Source organism: Lipotes vexillifer, unplaced genomic scaffold (genome assembly GCF_000442215.2).
Source record: "Lipotes vexillifer unplaced genomic scaffold, Lipotes_vexillifer_v1.1 scaffold6, whole genome shotgun sequence".
Taxonomy (NCBI): Eukaryota; Metazoa; Chordata; class Mammalia; order Artiodactyla; family Lipotidae; genus Lipotes; species Lipotes vexillifer.
The window spans coordinates 1,106,738-1,121,881 of record NW_006799037.1 but is presented as its reverse complement, the minus strand read 5'-3'; the positions used below and the strand labels follow the sequence as shown (position 1 = coordinate 1,121,881).

At 41.5% G+C, this 15,144-nt stretch overlaps 1 protein-coding gene across 1 annotated transcript; it reads left to right on the top strand.

Annotated features, from left to right (window-relative positions):
* Window positions 1-1,977: 1,977 nt before the first annotated feature.
* On the top strand, window positions 1,978-14,511 carry LYVE1 (lymphatic vessel endothelial hyaluronan receptor 1). Its single transcript, XM_007471393.1, has 6 exons — window positions 1,978-2,207; window positions 5,619-5,790; window positions 5,900-6,039; window positions 11,988-12,293; window positions 13,101-13,179; window positions 13,722-14,511. Exons 1-6 carry the CDS (start codon window positions 2,123-2,125, stop codon window positions 13,906-13,908), a joined length of 969 nt encoding a protein of 322 aa, XP_007471455.1. The 5' UTR covers window positions 1,978-2,122; the 3' UTR covers window positions 13,909-14,511.
* Window positions 14,512-15,144: the final 633 nt, after the last annotated feature.

Here is a 15,144-nt window from a genome sequence, read left to right as displayed (position 1 = left end):
AAGAGGATATAGAGTTCTTAGATTGAGGCTTAGAAAACCTGACTCCTTCCAAACCCCAACCAGACTGAAAAGAGCTTGAGTGAAAAAGAAGCAATAAAACTTTTCAGCTGAATTAAGATCAGAGCAGCCCTATGGTAAAGGCCAGATTAAGAATATGGCCCTTTCATCTGTGGTTTCTAATGAACTCAGGGTAGCCATCACTAAATTAGAGAGGGGGGAGCATAGGGCTGAGATAAAGAAATACATCTTGAGAATGGTGACTGGGAAAGGATTGGGGGTGGGATTATTGTACATGGAATCAAATGGAAGCAAATAGATCAGAAACCTAAGTTTGTGAGGGAATTGTATTTATTGTACAGAGATACAAGCCAGGACTAAAAACTCCTTTGATTGTTAAGTTAGAAAACAACTTTTGGGATCCTAAGCTTATATCAGCAGAAAGCAGATTGTACAAGCTGTGCTACCCCCAAGGAGCCCGTACTCCCTAATTCCCGCCACAAATGTGGCCAAGGAAGATTCTATCCAATGAAGGTGGACATGGGACATGAGAGTTTCTCCTAGAAAGCAGAATCGTGATCTAATCAAAGGTAGGTAACTGTGGTTGGCAAAATTTCTAAAATGCCTCCCCTCAAGATGTACCCCCTACCCCAATCCCTGGAACTTTTGAAACGTGAGACATCACTCCTGTCATGTTACATGGTGTGGTTGACTTTCAGTAGGGAGACCCTTTCTGGTTCTTTTGTTCCCTTCCTGTCTTCCTTCCTTCTTCCTTTTTGTAATACTTTAGCAAATGCTTGAAGGCTAACTGTCTTTCAGGTGTGATGCTAGCTTTAAGGATAATGACAAAGAGAACACAATTTCTGCTTTCCTGTCTCTCTGGCTCCATGGTGATAGAGGAGTCATGTATATTTCTGAGGTCCCCGTAGCCTGGGTCTTGTGCTCACCCAAGTAATGAGGTCTAAGCTACAGCTATTTAAGGGCTATTCCCCTGGTCCCTTAGAAGCTCTCTCTGTTTGTGCAGAGCAGATTCTCCTTTCATTATTGGTGTCTTCCACACCAATATCTAACTTTATGACCAATGACTTTTGTACGGGAAAGAACTAGTTATCCATACACTATTCCTATAAATGACATTCCTTTTGGAGAAAACTAATAACCCTTTGCCCAAGGCATTACTCTCAAGCCAGAATTCCATAATTGCCATGGAAGATAAACCACTGAAACTCTAGCAGGGGAAACAGAGAGTGCAGACTGCTTGTGCACAGTGCAGATAAATCTCACATTCATCAAACAAAAAAGAGGAAGTCTAAATTGAATTTTCACCTACCAGGATATGAGATGTTATCAAAGAGAGAGCTATTATATAAAGGACCCCTGTGGTGACCACTATTGTAAAGTGTTAAATGACTGATTTTGTAAATTGCCCCCCTAGTCATGTTTTGCATGAATTTTAATGTGTCTGGTTTCTTTGAAGCAGGAATCACCTGTAGTGGGGTAGAAATTTCAAACATATAAAGAAATCCTGAAGGGAAGCATGAGGACTCTGTCCTTGGTATTTAAATAATCATTCATTTTCATGAGCCTCAGCCTCATTCCCCCACAGATCACAAGGAGATGCAGTCGGAAATAAAAAAAAAAAACCCACTGATAGTGGGAGGAAAAGCAGCACAATCCATGCTCAGTCTCCTTTAGAGACAGAGGCATTCCTAAGAGTATATAAATGAGCGGGCTCCGCAGTCAACAACGAACCAAGTAAGAACCGAGCTGGCAGGGGAGGGAGGTGGTGGCAGGGAATATGGGAATTGGGGAAACCTTCAGCAGTTCACCCTGTGCTATCTGCCTTCCTCGTTTGTGTGTTTTCTGAGTCAGCATTAGCTAAATTTTCCAGAAAGCCATCCACAAAGTACAGCCTGGGCATTCAAGGGACGTCACTCATTTCCCCTAGTGACCTTGACAAGTCAGAAGCTTGAAAGCAGGGAAATCCGGATGTCTCAGTTATGAAGTGGAGCCGTGTGGGCCCCCACTTACTTCCAGAAGTCTCCATCCAGACTGGTGATCGTCTGCCTCTGATACTGCTGGTGCCCATCTGAGGTGCTCCTCTGGCTCTGAAGGGGCTGGCACAATGGCCAAGTATTTCAGCCTGGTGTTATTTCTTGCCTCCATCTGTACCACAAGGCTCCTGGTCCAAGGCTCTCTCCGCACAGAAGGTAGGTTTCTTACCAGATTGCCAATCTGAGGCAAGGCGAGATCTTGCAAATGGTCCTAAGACTACTCAGCTCTTGACTGAATTTCTGGGGTGGGATGGCGCTCAGTGTCGACAGAAGATCTCATTGGTAGTACTGATCTGCCAGAAATGTTTTCACCGTGTTGTCAACTTCACCAAAGTGATTCTCGTTTACCTTTATGTTATCTTGACTTTTATTTTTGGTTATGGGATATTTTTAATGAGAATATTTTGAAACAACACATTGAGGAGAAGTCACTTGTTTTAAAAAGTGTTTCATTGAAGAAGCAAAGCATGATGGTGAAAATTTTTAAGCAATCACCTAGCCTGGGGAAAATGGTTAACTTTCACAGAATATTGACCTGTTTTATGTTTTTGGAAGTGTCAGTATCATTATTTTTAGTCTTACTACACTATCATGGAATGCTTACGTTTTTAATATGCAGTAAATAGCAAATTAACTGAAAAAAATCTGTGAAAATGTAGGTTTGAAAATTAGTCATCAGCTCCCTACCAAAGGAATGACTTGAAATGATTCCTGGGCTTTTGAGCTGCCTAAATGGTAACCTCATTCTGCACTGTAGGCAAAACAAAATTGTAACCACAAATCACTCATTGCAGCTCTGGGCAAATGAAAATATGAGCGCTTTAAAAGGAAAATTATGTGTTCCTCTGTTGGAAGATGCCCTGAGGTATAAAATATATCAGGAACAGGCATCCAGAGTTGACTCCGATATTGTCATACTCCATTTTATGAGGGAGGTTAGAGTTAATATGGTTGATTTTTTTTTTCAAATACCAGAACTGTTACTTTCAAATAAGTTTGGCCCTCTTTGACATCTCCCTGGGGAGATTTTCCCCCAAATACTGCCATTAATCCTCAAACTATTATGGAAATTGTTCTTTGACATTGACTCAGCACAGTCTTTGGACTATCCTCAATAATGGCAAAATTTTCCTAAGGGAATTGAAATTTTGGAAACAACTGAAAGTTATACAGAGCCATGATTAGGGAAAAGGTGGTTGATGAAGGTGAGTGGATGAGGATGGGCGCTAGTATTTTTGAGGGCCTATTTTTATGTACTATATATAGTATATAAAATATATATAAGAAATATATATATATATTTCTTAAGAAGACACTTTATAGATGAAGGAACAGGCTCAGTGAGGCCAAGTAACTTGCCTAATGTCATGAAGGCAGTAAATAATAGAGCTTGGGTTTGAATTCAGCTCTGATTCCTAGGTATACACTGTTTCTACTATGCTTGTTGTTTCCTAAGAAAGCTTGAGGAAGGGGTTACTCGAATATCACTTGGATTCCAGATCCCTGTTTTTGCCCTTAAATAGGAAAGCATAAAATCTATGAATATTTGTTGACTGTCTACTGTGGACCCAGCCCCCACTAGGTACAAGTTACATAATTTTAAAATTCTGACAAAAATTCTGTAAAGAAGATATAACCATCCCCCTTTTACAGCTGAGAATGATAACTTGCCCAAGGTCCCACAGCCAATTAGCAATAGAAGAAATATTCAAAGCTAGGTCTATTGCCAAGAATAGGTCTATCATTACTCATAACAATAATATTTAGAGTAAAAATGATGTATGATGAGAGTAGAAAGACCACATTACAGTGTAATTAATATACCTTCTCTACAGGTATTCCCAAAGAAGCAGCCATAGCAAGCTTATGAGTGAAATAGGCCAAATTCCAGGACAAATGGTGTGTTCCGAGAGTTCAGCTCTAGTGGTGTGTGTGTGTATATGTGTGTTTGTGTGTGTGTTCATCTTCCCCCCCATTGCACAGTGGGAAGCAGAACAGTGTCCTAGTTAAGAACTGAGGTTTTAGTATCAATCATAATTGTGTTTGTGCCCCCAAACTGCCACCTAGTTGCTGTGTATCCTTGGGCTCAGGAAAGTTACTTAATCTCCCTGAACCTTAATTTTCTGTCAAAAGAGACAGGGCTTGGCACAAAGTGGCATCTACAGGTGATAGAAGTTGGAAGTAACATTGACATTAGTATTAATATCACTGTTGGTATAGGTATTAGTGTTAGTGCACACAGTCATAAGAGGCTGTTCTGTCACAAACACTCATATTGGGTATTGGCTCTCTGGTCTCTCTTTTGGTGAGAGCAGGGTCTGGAAGCAAACAAGGCTATCCACAAATACCATACATCATATTCATTTCCTTTGCCCCAGCCCCCTGCTCCACAGCAAGGTCACATGGGGGACTTAGAAATGCTCCTTCCATGTTTGCAAGAAGAAACTTCCTTTAAATTTAAATACCACCTTAGACAGTGGTCAAAGCATTTGACTAGGAATCCAGTGCACAGATCTGTGTTCAAGCAATTACTTGGGAGATGGACTTTTGAAGCCCAATTGGAACAAAGTACCAAAATGCAATGCAACTTTGCAATTTCATACAGGTCTATAAATCCCAGAACCCAGAGAGAAGGGATTGAAAGAACTCTGATTTGTTAGATTTTGAGTAAGGTATTATGTACATCTTAACTGTTCAACTGCCTCAGCTTCCCTAGGGAGATCAGTCATTAGCAGACTAAAACCAAAGTGCTTTGAAGGTAACATAATGATACTATGTTATGATTTATTGAGTGCCTACTATGTGGCAGGCACTATGCTAAGCATTTTTATTTGAATTAACTCATTTAACTTTCACCACCCTATACAAAAGATACTGTTATTCTTTCAATTTTCTAAATATGGAAACTGAGGCTCCAAGAGACGAAGTAACCAGTCTAAATTCACAGAGCCAGCAAGCAACACAGGCTAGATTCAAATCCAGGTCTGACTTTAAAAGTCTACTTCCTTTATTTAGTTTCTCTGCCATGCAAGCTTCACTATCTGACTCCTCTAGGAACTTCTGAGTAAGCCTGCCCCCCAATGGTCAGAGAAGGTTCACTTTCTATTATACCAAGTGCATCATTTTTCAGCCCATCTCAGAAATAGTGCTGTCCCCAACAGACATTGGAGTATTGTTCACTATTCTGTTAACCAGAGCCCTGGATTCTATCTTTCTCAAAGTCTCAGACCCTTCATTTTATAGACTCCAAAAAGGGTTGCAGAAGCTGCATCCCCTAGACCGCACCCCAGGAACTGGTAGCCAAAGCCTCCATGTAATGAACAAGGAACCTGAGTGCAGTGAGGGACGATGGACTCGGACCTGGTGAGAGGTACAGCATGGATCCGGGCAAGCACCTACCTAACCCAGAAGGATGTCCTTGTGGAAAATGTCTGGTCTGTGTCCTATTATTTCTAAACTTCAATCCCAGCTGCTGCATTGAGGCAATGATGCTCTACTAGGAAGGAGAGCCTGAGGGCTAGGGGTAAGGACAGCAGCACACTGAGGGCCTGTGTGATTCCTTTGCAGAGCTTTCCATCTCAGGACCATGCAGAATCATGGGGGTCACTCTTGTGAACAAAAGGACACACCCGCAGCTGAATTTCACAGAAGCCCAGGAGGCCTGTAGGCTCGTAGGACTAACTCTGGCCAGCAAAGAGCAGGTTGAAGCAGCATGGAAATTGGGCTTTGAGACTTGCAGGTGAGAAACATCTGGATCCACAAACACTGTGGGAGCTTTCTTGGCTCTGTGTTCTTGTTCAGCAACAGAGATCAATGCATCCACTCAGTTCATGTGTATTCTGTTGCAGCTATGGATGGGTTAAAAATCAGTTCGTGGTCATCCCTCGGATTATCCAGAACCCCAAGTGTGGGAAGAATGGGGTGGGCGTCCTGATTTGGAGAAGTTCACTCAACCAGCAGCACAGGGCCTATTGTCACAACTCATCTGGTGAGTCAGATCTGCAGCCTCTCCACGCGGCATGGTTTGTCTGGATCTCAATAGCTCTATAACCATTCTGAGAAGAGTAACCCTGAGCAGTAGCAGAAGCAATCATGGTGATGGCCACTGAATCCTCCCAAGACTGCCTCTTTGACCAGGGTAGAGGTGTCCCTCTCAGAGCAAAAAGTTAGAGAAAATATGACAGACTGGCAACATAGGGAGAGGGCATCCCTGGAGCCTCCATTACCCACCCCGCCTTCATCCTACAAGATAAACAAGACGAAGGGAAGGAAACATCCACTATGGACAAAGCAAGGTACTAAGTTATCTTGCTGAACCTTGACAATCTCCATAGGAGGTGTGCTTTATCATCCCTATTTTGCAGAGGACATAAGTACATTCGTCTAAGGTCTCCTTACTATGAAGATTCACACATAGATCTAACTCTTTCCTTTATCCCACATTCCTTTACAGGAGTGGAAATTCAGATGCTATATTAGATGTTTTTAAGAACAAGACCCAATTTTCATTTTATGAAGGAAGGAATTAAAGCTAGAAAATAGAACTGATTTGCTCACGGTCATCCCTTTAACCTTGTTGGGAGACCTTGGAGGCCTTAGCCCAAGTGCTTTACCTAAGTAACTTCTCAGAAAGTTTGTCTTTGACTAAACACTTGTTCTCACTTTATCATAAGAACCTCTCTCTGATTTATTACTCTTCACACATACTCATAAATCTGACCTTCTAAAGGTCAGATGGCTCAGTGGTCATTCTCTAAGATCCAAGAGATAAAAGTGCACCAGCAGTGTTCTGTTGCCCAAAGGCAGCATAAGGTCCAAGTGGTTCTGTGAACCAGGGAGCCTTGGCCCAGGAAGGGCCGTGAAAGAGACTTTGTCCACTTCGCTCACTTCATGGATGAAACGACTGTAGCTCAGAATGGAGGTTTGCCTTATTCAAAGTCTTACAGTCAGCTAGAGGCCGAGTCAAGACTGGAACATAAGCTTCTTCCCATATTTTTTTCGCCATCCTCCTCCCCTCGCCTCTGCCGCCTATCACTTTTGGCTGCAGAATTGGTGGTTTGCATGCTTGCTCATCTGACAACCAGTCCATGCTGGTCAAATGGCCTGGCCTTTTAACTTCCTGGCCTTCCTGCCAGAGGTCAATGCAATGATAGGACACCCAGCCCTATGGACTAAATGAAAAGGAGTCAGGGGAGATGACTTGGATTTACATGTTTCCTCGTGGTTTCATTTAACTTGTATTTCCATTCCCTGCGCTTCCTATATACTTAAAGTTAGGTGTAGAGGCTTGTTTAGATTCATGTTCACTAGGTTTGGCAAAAATACTTGATAGATGATATTGTGTACTTTAGATCATATCCCAGCAAAAGGCCCTTAATGTAAGTATGTCCCACTATTACATGCTAACTTTGATCATTTGAATAAGACGGTGACTGCCAGACCTCTCTAATGAACTCAGATATGTTTTCCCCTTTGCAATGAGGAGGTAACCTATAGTGTGATATTTTGGCACCATGCAAGTAGTCTGACCCCCCAATCATCTTTTACCTGATAGTTCAAGCAGATATTGATGATCCTAGCTGGAATCAATTATTATATGCAGGACTGCAAAATAATTTTCTAAATCTATTCTTCCTTCTACATTTGTTAGCTGGCATTCTTTGATAAAGAAGAATCTCTCTCTCTCCCTCTCTCTCTCTCTCTGTCTCTCTCTCTCTTTCTCTCTGTCTCTCTCTCTCTCTCACACACACACACACACACACACACACACACACATGTCCTCCCTCCCCTTTATACTACCATGAACATGTGGCATTTTACTTACTCTGTGTTCAATATGTTATAATCAATTTTACAATTATTATGCTTTTTGATGCTCAAATTGTCCAAAATTTGGCGAGTGGGAGCCCCTTCTAGTTGACTTTTGTTTTCATCCCATTAGTATTTGAGCAAGTCATTGCTTTCTGGCATGATAACATGTGCCAGGCTCACTTTGTACTTTCTTCATCCCACACATGGAATCAGCCATTTATTTCTCCAAGGGGCCTTGGTTCTTTTTAGTAGAGAATGTTGATTCGAAACCAAGATCTGCATGCAAGTTGTTCTCATTACTACTCTCATTTCCATTGCTTCTCAGTCCTTTTTAGTGGGCAGCTAGGAAAAAATATACATATATATATTGCATTTGCATTGATATTTCCAACTCAAATTTAACAATTCAAGTTTTTTCTTTGTTTACTTTGTTCTATACTTGCATGTTTTTTCTCTTATATGGAAAATTCTTGTTCCCAATAAATAATATATTTTCTTATCCTACAATAATTTCAAAATTATAAAAACAGCATTATTAGGAATAATAAACCTACTGAATGGAATTTGCAATTCCTTTGCATTTCTTTTAGTCCTCAGAAGACATCCCTCTAAGGATGTACTGTCAGAGAATTGTGTACAAAAGTGACTTGAGAAAATTTGCTACCCTGTGTGGTTATGTTATCATTTTGAAATAAATCAGGTTCACCTGCTTCTGTTTGCCATCTTTGTGAGGAACAGAGTTACCCTAGCCCTCATCGTCACACTAACCTAGACTTACCCTATGCTTCTTTGTTTTTGTAACTTTCTTTTTTATTGCTATCTTGTGAGCTCTGAGGATCACAGTAACCCTAAACCTGACCCCAAACCTTATCCTAATTGTCTTTCTTACTGCTATCTTTGTGAGCTTTGGGAATCAGACCAAAGTGTTTCTAATGCTCGGCGTGCACCACCTGTTTCATGCTGCTCCCTCTGCCACAATGCCCGTCCTCTTCATCACCTGGCTAACTTGTATTCTTTATTCAAGTCTCAAGTACCGTCTTCTTCAGGCAGCCTTTCGATACCCCTGACTCCTATCTTTCCTCTTGGACACCAACCACACTGTGTTTAATATCTATCAAAGCATTTGGCACATTCTAGAGAAGTTATATTTGTAGTTTGGAGGGAAGGAGAGCCAGGTCCTAACGCTTCCAGGTGAGACACATTGTGCCCCCGACCAGTAAGGGACCACGGGATCAGACTGCCGTTGCTCCCTCACACGGCGGCCTTCCTGGCCACACTTAATGAACAGAGAGGCAAAGGAAACTAATTCTTACAGATATTACAGATTATGCCATAGATTCGGCTAGGCCCTACACATTTACTGTCTCATTAATCCTCAGTGAAATGATACAAGTGTACCACTTCCACTTTCCAAGTAGCTGATGCTTGGAGGGTGATTTGCTGTGGCAACAGTCAATAAGGGACAGAGCCGGGATTTAAACCTCGGGCCCTGCCACTTCCACGTCACCTTCCCTAGTGATGACCACACATCAGTAATATACCAGGCCCAGGGTGGGTCCTTCACATGAGTATTTTTTTAAAGTTCCGCAGATGATTCTAACCTGCAGCCAGAGTTGAGAACCACTTTTCTCTAGAAGATGTCTAAGATATGAGTTTTAGAATTCCAGATACTTCCGCGTTCTCCTATTTCTGTGCAATTGCAATAGTCTCCTTCTTGGCTCCTGGTTGCCCTTTCTCCCATCTCTGTTTCATCCTCCACACACCTCCTCTGATGATTACGTCCCTCCTCTTCACAGCCTTGGGTGGCTTCCTATCAGAGAATCTGATGTGAACTATGAAGACTTGTGCACATAAAACTGGGCACATACGAGAACTTCTGTATATCAGTTGGAAGGTTTGCTGCCCCCAGTTGAAAATTCCTTCTCCTGCAGAATAAATTCCAAATTCTTTACCATGGCAATTATGACTCTTGATATACTGACCCCGACCTATCTTCCCAGCCTCATCTCCTACTTGCAGTTTTTCATGCTCCCCACCATACACACACCCTACACGCCAGCCACATTGTGCTCCTTGTCATTTTCTGACATACCTACACTTTCAAACTTCTGGATTCTTGGGTCACACTGTTCTTATTGACTGGGATATCCTATTCCCTCTTCCATACTAGACGACCTGGAGCTCTATTCCAGCCATCCCAGCCTTCTAGTCATCAAACATGCTGAGATTATTCAAATTCAGGCTCTTGAACTTCCTGTTCTCTTTACTTGGAATGCTTTTGCCCTAGATCTTCAATGACTTGCTACTTTTCATCATTCAGGTTTCAGCTTAAGTATCACCTCCCCAAAGAGACTTACTCTTATCACCTTATCCAAAGTACCTGTCCCCATTCCTGCCCCTTCCAGTTTGATCCTTATCCTGTTCAATTATCTTCTCAACATTTATCATCCTGTGAAATTTCTGGCTTTTTAAAAAAAATTTTATTATCTCTATCCTTCTTTCCAATAACATACAAGCCCTTATGAGCAAGGACTTGGTCTTATTTGCACCACATCCCTAGCATCTAGCACAGCACCTGGCACAGAGTTGGAGCTCAATAAATATTTGTTGAATGAGCACATTAACCCTCCACATCCTGCTTATGCCGTCTCCTCTGTGAATTCCCAGTTATCGCCCCCTAGCCTCATCAAAATACTTCTGTCCTCTTGGAAACAGGAATCATCCCTTATTTGTCTCTGTATTCTCAGTTCCCAGCACAGTATATCGTGTTCAGTATACTTTTCCCCGATATTAAAAAAACATGTTCATTTTTTTTTGAAGGAAGTATATAGCACCTGCTTAAGAATGGGAAATGTAGCTAAAAATCCAGGGCGGCATTGGTGGTATAGTGGTGAGCATAGCTGCCTTCCAAAGTCTAGGGCAGAGGTCAAGGATGATGCCTATTTGAATAGAGGTCTTTTCAAAATGAAGTGAATAGTATAAAATATTGATTGAATGCATGTGGGGTCAAAATGTTTCATCGTGTTTACCATGGCCTTGGTTGGTAACTTTTACTTAATTTTCAAAAAGAATAGAATAACTTCTTCTTCATGGCTAACATTCCAGCTGACGCTTCCCACTATCACAAATAACTAGAGATTTAAAAGAGATGCAAATGCATATTGTAATATATTGCATGGCTCTGCCATTTACTGGCTATGTGATTTTAGGCAAGTTATTCAATTTCTCTGAATTTCAGTTTCTTCCTGTATAAATGAGGGTTTTATAAAATTGTTTAATGAAGTGCCATGGTTGACTCAGAGCAAGATGTTCAACAAATATTTGTTTCCTCTCTACCACATTCAACAGATTGGAGAGCAAACCTACATCCCTCCCCTGTCTCCCAGCCCCTTTAAAAACAATTTTTTTTTTGATGAGCACAGAGAAATCTGGTTTTAGTAGATCTCTGTCCTCAAGTGGTGTCATGTGTGTATATTTGGTCTCCCCATCTACTCCTTTCTTCATTTCACTTTTCCTTCCTTCCTTTAGACATCAAGTATTGAGCATGTACTATGTGCCTGCCACATTGCACATACCATGATGACCAAGGCAGACAGGAATCCTGCTTCCAGGGAGCTCACAGTCCAGTGGGAAGCAGTGTAGTGAGAATCATGACAAGGGAGGTACAAGGAGGTACAAGAATGTATGTCTAGGGATCCAATCTGGTCTTCAAGTCTGCCTAAGAAAGAGATATTCAGTCTGAGACCTGAGGGACAAGGAGGAGTTAATAAAGAGGGGCAAAGAGTCTTACAAGTGAAGGAAGCATTCAGGTCAAAGGTTTGGATGTTAGAGAAAGCATATCAGAGAACTGAAGGAATTCTAGCATGGCAGGGGGAACGAGAGAAAGACCGATCAGGTGAGGCTGGCCATGTCAGCAGGGGCCAGATCATGGAAGGCCTTATAGGCTGTGCAGTACAGGCAGTCAGGGAAGGATTCTAAAGGAGGAAGTGATATGATTATATTTACATTTTTACATTCCAGCTGCAGTATAAAGGGATTGGAGGAGAGTAAGACTAGAGACAGGCAGACCCATTAGGAGGCTATTGCAATACATCTTTCTTATTTCACTTTTCCCTCCCCGGATAGATACCTGGGTTAACTCATGCTTTCCAGAAATTGTCACCACCGATGATCCCATATTCAACACGGAAACTGCAACATACACAACAGAAATGATTGTCAGTGAGAGTACACACTCAGCGTTGTCTACTGATGGACCTGAGTCTATTACACCCACTGTGGCTCCTGCTCTGGCTTCCACTTCTGTTCCACGGAGAAGAAAATTAATTTGCATAACGGAAGCTTTTATGGAAACGAGCACCATATCTACAGAAACTGAATCGTATATTGAGAATAAAGCGGCATTCAAGAATGAACCTGTCGGGTTTGGAGGTAAAAACTTTCTGTCTGCATTATGTGTGTGTGTTTGACTGTGTGTGTGTGTGTGTGTGTGTGTGTGTGTGTGTGTGTGTGTGTGTGTGTGTGTGTGTGTGTAGAAAAAAAATAAGAGTGGGTAAGAAACAGACAATGATGGTGTTTGTGGGTGTGTGTGTGTGTGTGTGTGTGTGTGTGTGTGTGTGTGTGTGTGTGTGTGTGTGTGTGTGTGTGTGTGTGTGTATAGCAGACAATACATAGAAACTAGCCTGTATCCAGATTGGGCACTCAGGACCTGACAAATACAAATAAAAGCTTAATGCAAATTCAAATTTCATGAAGTCCTAGAACTTGAGGTCTCTAAAGAACCTTAATGATTAAACTAAAAATCATGAGTCTAAAATAGCTTCACTTTTAAAATGCAAAGACTTTTCAGAATAAATTACTATCTATTCATATGCAGAAGTCTTTAAAGTACATATACACACCTTAAATGCCTATGATTAGCAAGTTAGTTTTCCTATTTAAAGGGTCTTACACTTGATTTGCTCCAAACTTGTCACCTCAAGGCCACAGAGAGGAAATGGACTCTGTCATATTGCAACTTATAGAGTAGGGAGAGCACGAGGCAAGGCCAAGGATTCTATAGGCAGGAAGCAAAGAAGCTCATGTGGGCCCAACGCCCTAAGTGGCCCCTGTGTGGTCACAGAGAAGGCTCTTCTACTCTGTCTGTGGTCTCCATCACGTGTAAGGATGAGTCGTTAGAAGAGCGGGGCACAGTAATGTCTACATGGAGGAACAAGGCGCGGTCTCTGTCTCCCCCAGGTGTTCCCACGACCCTGCTGGTGCTTGCACTCCTCTTCTTTGCTGCTGCAGCGGGCCTCGCGGTTTGCTATGTCAAAAGGTGGGATTGTTGGCACATGGTTAGTCTCGTCATCTTTGTCACATCCATATCTTGTGTTTATCCAGGGTTGTTATCGACATTTCCTTCGTCCAAATGGAGATGGCAATCCTCTCATACTGTAAATGTTCTCCCTCACCTCACCTGTCCTCCCTACCACCCAACCTTTCCTATTATTTCAGCACTTGTATGTTATCCGGCCTTTAGATATAGGTCAATGGCTGTCCCTTTGAATATCAAGAAATAAAAAGAAAAGATTGACATCTAGGGAAAAATGGATATGCTTTCTTTGATTTTCAGTTCTTTGTTTTTGATGAGAGGGTGTTAAGGCCAGCCTAAAGTTTTGCCTGTAAACTTACTGTCCTATCTAAGTGAATCCATCCAGGTGGGGATGGGTTCAAGTATTTGAGGGTGCGTGTGTTAGCCTCTCTCTGAAATAAAAGTACCCAGTGTACTATGCCAATATGGGCCATCACAAAACATCGTCTGTTGTTCTATGTGTTACATAGAAGTCTCCCACTTTAATTTTGTGTTTATGCCTACAGGTATGTGAAGGCCTTCCCTTTTACAAACAAGAACCAGCAGAAGGAAATGATAGAAACTAAAGTAGTGAAGGAGGAGAAGGCAGATGATAGCAGCCCTAGTGAGGAATCAAAGAAAATGGATAAAAAACCCGAGGAGCCCAAGAGTCAACCCAAAGCCACAGTGCGATGCCTGGAAGCTGAAGTTTAGGTGGAAGCTGAAAGAAATAAGAGGACACACCTGAGGTTGTTTTCCTTCCTGATACACATCCTGGTCCCAGATGGGGAGCCTATAAAAGGGCCAAAGAACCAAACAAGCAAGTCTACCCTTGGTTCCTAACTAGAGTCAGCTCAGGGCTACCTTTGGACTCTGGAGTTCACCAAAGGGAATTCCCTTTTCCTTATTGCAATCTTTTCTGGATCCTACCCTCCTACCTCCAAAGCTTCCCACAACCTTTCTAGCCTGGTTATGTGCTAATAATATCCCAGTGGGAGAAAGGAGCTTGTGCAAAGCACCTGGACCTCAAACAGCTAATCAGAACATGTTTGTCAAGAGGCCTTTAGGCTGCCTGAGAATAGGTGAGCTGAGAGCCAAGAAACCATTGAGATCAAGGCTTTGTCTATTGATTGACTCTACAGCCCAGATCCTTTCTTCAGCTCTGGAAAGGAAACACTTATACCATCTGGCATGTCCTTCTGAGCCAGGCAAGAGAAAAAGAAGGAAGGAGAAGTTTAGCAACTGAGGGACATGGAGATTCCCGTGACTTTACAGAGACCTAATCTCTGTAAAAGCAAAATAAATAGAGAAAAAGAATAAGGCTGAGGATATTAACAGCATTTGTCAGTAGGGACTGTAAATACAGACAGGGTCAAAGTGTTCATCTCTGAATAATTCTAGTTGGAATCACTTTTTGGAACTTATACACACTTACTTTTCTCTCTCTCTCCTGCTGCTGCTATTTTCTCTGGAAGAACATACTTTCTAGGGAAAAGAAAGTATATTCTTTTCTCCCCCCCCAAAAAAAAATCTCTTAAAAATTTCTATTTTTATCAAGTTATAGAAATTATTACTGAATAAAATTACTGTGTTAAAAAGCAGTAAAATTTAATAAACATTTGCTGAATGCCTACTATATGTCAGGTACTGTGCAAGTTATTACATTCTATAATTGAAGATTATTAATAAAAAATTGCATATAGTAGAATGTATGAAGCTAATTTTTTTCAGTGTTGATATCCCCAGCTTTCCACTTCCAAAACCAATTTTTTTTATTTTTTTGCTGAGACTAATCTACTCATTATTTTCTCGTGAATATGGCAACAATTATAGCCTTAATTTATTATTAACAAACCTAAAAAGTACATCATTACCTCTATACACCAAAGTACATTTTTTAGATGTCATTACCAAATGTATCACTAGCTCTCCTTTTTCCAGCAAAAGGAG

What these genes read in the sequence shown, in the direction of transcription:
- LYVE1 (XM_007471393.1), top strand. Translation starts at nt 2,123, where the DNA reads ATGGCCAAGTATTTCAGCCTGGTGTTATTTCTTGCCTCCATCTGTACC. An exon ending in TTGGGCTTTGAGACTTGCAG is followed by an intron (nt 5,791 to 5,899) that starts GTGAGAAACATC and finishes ATTCTGTTGCAG; the next exon opens with CTATGGATGGGTTAAAAATC. An exon ending in TGAACCTGTCGGGTTTGGAG is followed by an intron (nt 12,294 to 13,100) that starts GTAAAAACTTTC and finishes TGTCTCCCCCAG; the next exon opens with GTGTTCCCACGACCCTGCTG.